The sequence below is a fragment of the Anopheles darlingi genome, chromosome 2, assembly GCF_943734745.1.
Source record: "Anopheles darlingi chromosome 2, idAnoDarlMG_H_01, whole genome shotgun sequence".
In the NCBI taxonomy this organism is placed as follows: Eukaryota; Metazoa; Arthropoda; class Insecta; order Diptera; family Culicidae; genus Anopheles; species Anopheles darlingi.
Genome location: NC_064874.1, coordinates 32,686,903 through 32,689,402, shown reverse-complemented (window position 1 = coordinate 32,689,402; position 2,500 = coordinate 32,686,903). Strand labels below are relative to the sequence as shown.

The following is a 2,500-nucleotide window of genomic DNA, read 5'->3' as shown; positions in this document are numbered from 1 at the left end:
CAGCGCGGTGATTATCGTCCAGCGTCGGTATCGGGAAAAGCTGACCACTCGCATGGAGCGTCATCGTTTCCAGCAAATTCAGCGCACCGTGAACGCACTGCAGCGGTACAGTCGTGGTATGCTGGCTCGTCGAGCATACCGAGCTAAGCTCACACCAGAGTTCGTTGAATTGCGGCGGCGCCAAAAGGCTGCATTACGGTTGCAGGCATGGTGGCGCGGTATTAGACATCGACGACGCCATCAGACGGAGGCTATGCGAAAGATGGCCATACAGATGGTAGCAAGCCGCCAAGAAGCGATACGTGATCCGTCGAACCGGCTGAGCAATGTGACACGGCTCTGCATGCGCTTCCTAAAATCACGCTTCTCCTCCTCCGATGCCATCGGTATTCTGCAGCGACTGGAAAGATTGTCACGGCTGGTACCACATATGCTTGTGTCGGATGCCGTCTTCCTGGCTCAGTTCTGCTACAGTACGATGGCACAAGCGATACGTTCCGAGCTGGACAAGATACTGATCGAAATCTGCGCCCGCATCATACTGAACCTGGCACGTTTCCGCGGTACCAAGGAACAAGCGTTCCAGGTAGGTGATTGCAATCCCTTGTGAGATATTGCGTACCATCTCTTACATGGGGCCTGTTTTTTCGATTTCCACAGGAGAATGGACTCGTCACCGTATCGCAAATGTTGCTCCGTTGGTGTGATAAAGATTGTGCAATCTTCAGTACGCTTTGCACGTTGCTGTGGGTGTTAGCCCATGATAAAAAGAAGAAAAACGTAAGTGTTAACGTAAAAAAACAAGCACATTGTCCGAAAGAGCAAAAAAATTATAATATCGCATTTTGCAGGCAATCAGACGTTACATGATATCAAAGGATGCCGTCTTTATGCTACGAGAAACGAAGAAACTAGTGCAACGGAAGGAGAAAATGCGGCGGAATGTTCAACGACCTCCCGTTGGTTGTCTGGTGCCACCGAGTCCCCAACTGATGCACACACTGCCAGCACTGGAGCCCGACTTCGGTGTCGATCGTAGCAAACCGTACGTGTTTTACTCATCCGTATTCGGTTTCGAGAGAGTATTGCAGATGCTGGACGTCGATCTGACCTAGGCAGCACCGCGGTTAATTTTTTGTTTAATCACTCCGTTTTTAATTCTTAAATGATAATGATTTATTTGCTTTTGTTTTTGAATCAATGCAAATAACAAGCAGTCCTGTTTTACATTATTCCCCAACGACGACCTTCATGATTCTTTAACCCTAGCATGACCATGTGGGTTGTGAGATATGTTGGTTATATCACCCCTGTTCGCCATATGTTCGCCTTTGTCTCCATGTAGAAGAAATAGTATTGCAAAGGAAAACTTAAATCCTATTTATCTTTGTAATACATTGGAGCGAGATGTTTAAAATGTAATCTGGTTTCCAGTGCTGTGTAGAACATAACAGAATAAAATAATGGAATAGCCAACGGCGCATACTCATTATAAACATGGTAGAAGATCCGTTATTGGATATTAGCGCAGTTGTTATGTATGCATGCGCAGTTGCAATGATTACTTGATCGCCAATAAGTAACGGTTCTCACTCTAGTAAACTATTGTCACGAGAAAATCCGTAGTGATCTTTGAGCAACCCAGTACAGCTGTGGAAATTCTAGGAAAGGATGGGTACTGAAAAAAATAGTCATAATAGTATCGATTTTGAATTTGGTTCTTGTTTTTTTATTACATTCAGATTGGAAATAAATAATGTCTCTTCAGCTGCTACCGTCAGCCTGCTGTAGGAGCAAATAAATTACATACTGCACTAGATCCTAGGTACTTCTACGATTGCAATATCCATTCACAAACTGGTGTCCGCTAGAGGGAGCTGACCGTTTAAGATCCTCGGTGAATTTTACGGACTGTCTCGATTCAACCTCGACTACTGACCTGCCCGGGAATACATCTCGCCGGTCTACTATTAATATTGTACGCAAATGACACTGAGACAGTCGAATCAGTGGGGGGAGGAATGGTTCACTCATTCTAGCCGATGGTTGCTAAGATTCTTCGTGTAGTTTTCCTCTTCATTGTCGGGTTCCTCTGTCCGAGATTGTTGCTGTTGGTACTCTTGGTCTTCGGGCACCTCTGCCGCTGGTTCCGAATCTTCATCCATCATTGCTTCATAGGCAACGGTCGGTTTGCTGTCCTCTGTGGGGATCTGTCCTTCTGCATCGGCATACTCAAAATCAATCTCATCCATCCGCTTCTGAGCGTGTACCTGCACCGATATATGAAAGAATTGCCAGTTAAAAATATCCTCCCCAATCAATGTTTCCATGGATACTCACACTGTTGGAGTACTCATGATCGGCCTCCTCGGGCACGTATATCCTCAAGGGACTATGGGTCGTTTGAGGTGCGATCGTACTTCCGATTGCCTGCTGTAGCTGCTGCTGCTGCTGCTGTTGGTTCCGGTTATAAGAGTAATGTTGCTGCGCTGGTTGAAGA

General features: G+C 46.0%; 2 protein-coding genes across 2 annotated transcripts in view; one reads left to right on the top strand and one right to left on the bottom strand.

Moving 5' to 3' along the window:
• Positions 1–1,614, top strand: part of LOC125951262 (protein abnormal spindle) — a 7,534-nt gene extending 5,920 nt beyond the window's left edge. Inside the window, exons 4-6 of the mRNA XM_049679969.1 lie at positions 1–586; positions 661–780; positions 852–1,614. The exon at positions 1–586 is cut by the window's left edge and continues 3,581 nt beyond it. Of these exons, the coding sequence (XP_049535926.1) occupies positions 1–586; positions 661–780; positions 852–1,115 (970 nt within the window). The 3' untranslated portion in view covers positions 1,116–1,614. The remainder of the gene's footprint in view (positions 587–660; positions 781–851) is intronic.
• Positions 1,615–1,749: 135 nt separating this feature from the next.
• Positions 1,750–2,500, bottom strand: part of LOC125959178 (putative mediator of RNA polymerase II transcription subunit 26) — a 3,372-nt gene continuing 2,621 nt past the window's right edge. Inside the window, exons 9-10 of the mRNA XM_049691989.1 lie at positions 2,341–2,445; positions 1,750–2,270 (exon numbers count right to left, since the gene is read on the bottom strand). Coding sequence (XP_049547946.1) covers positions 2,031–2,270; positions 2,341–2,445 — 345 coding nt within the window. The 3' untranslated portion in view covers positions 1,750–2,030. The remainder of the gene's footprint in view (positions 2,271–2,340; positions 2,446–2,500) is intronic.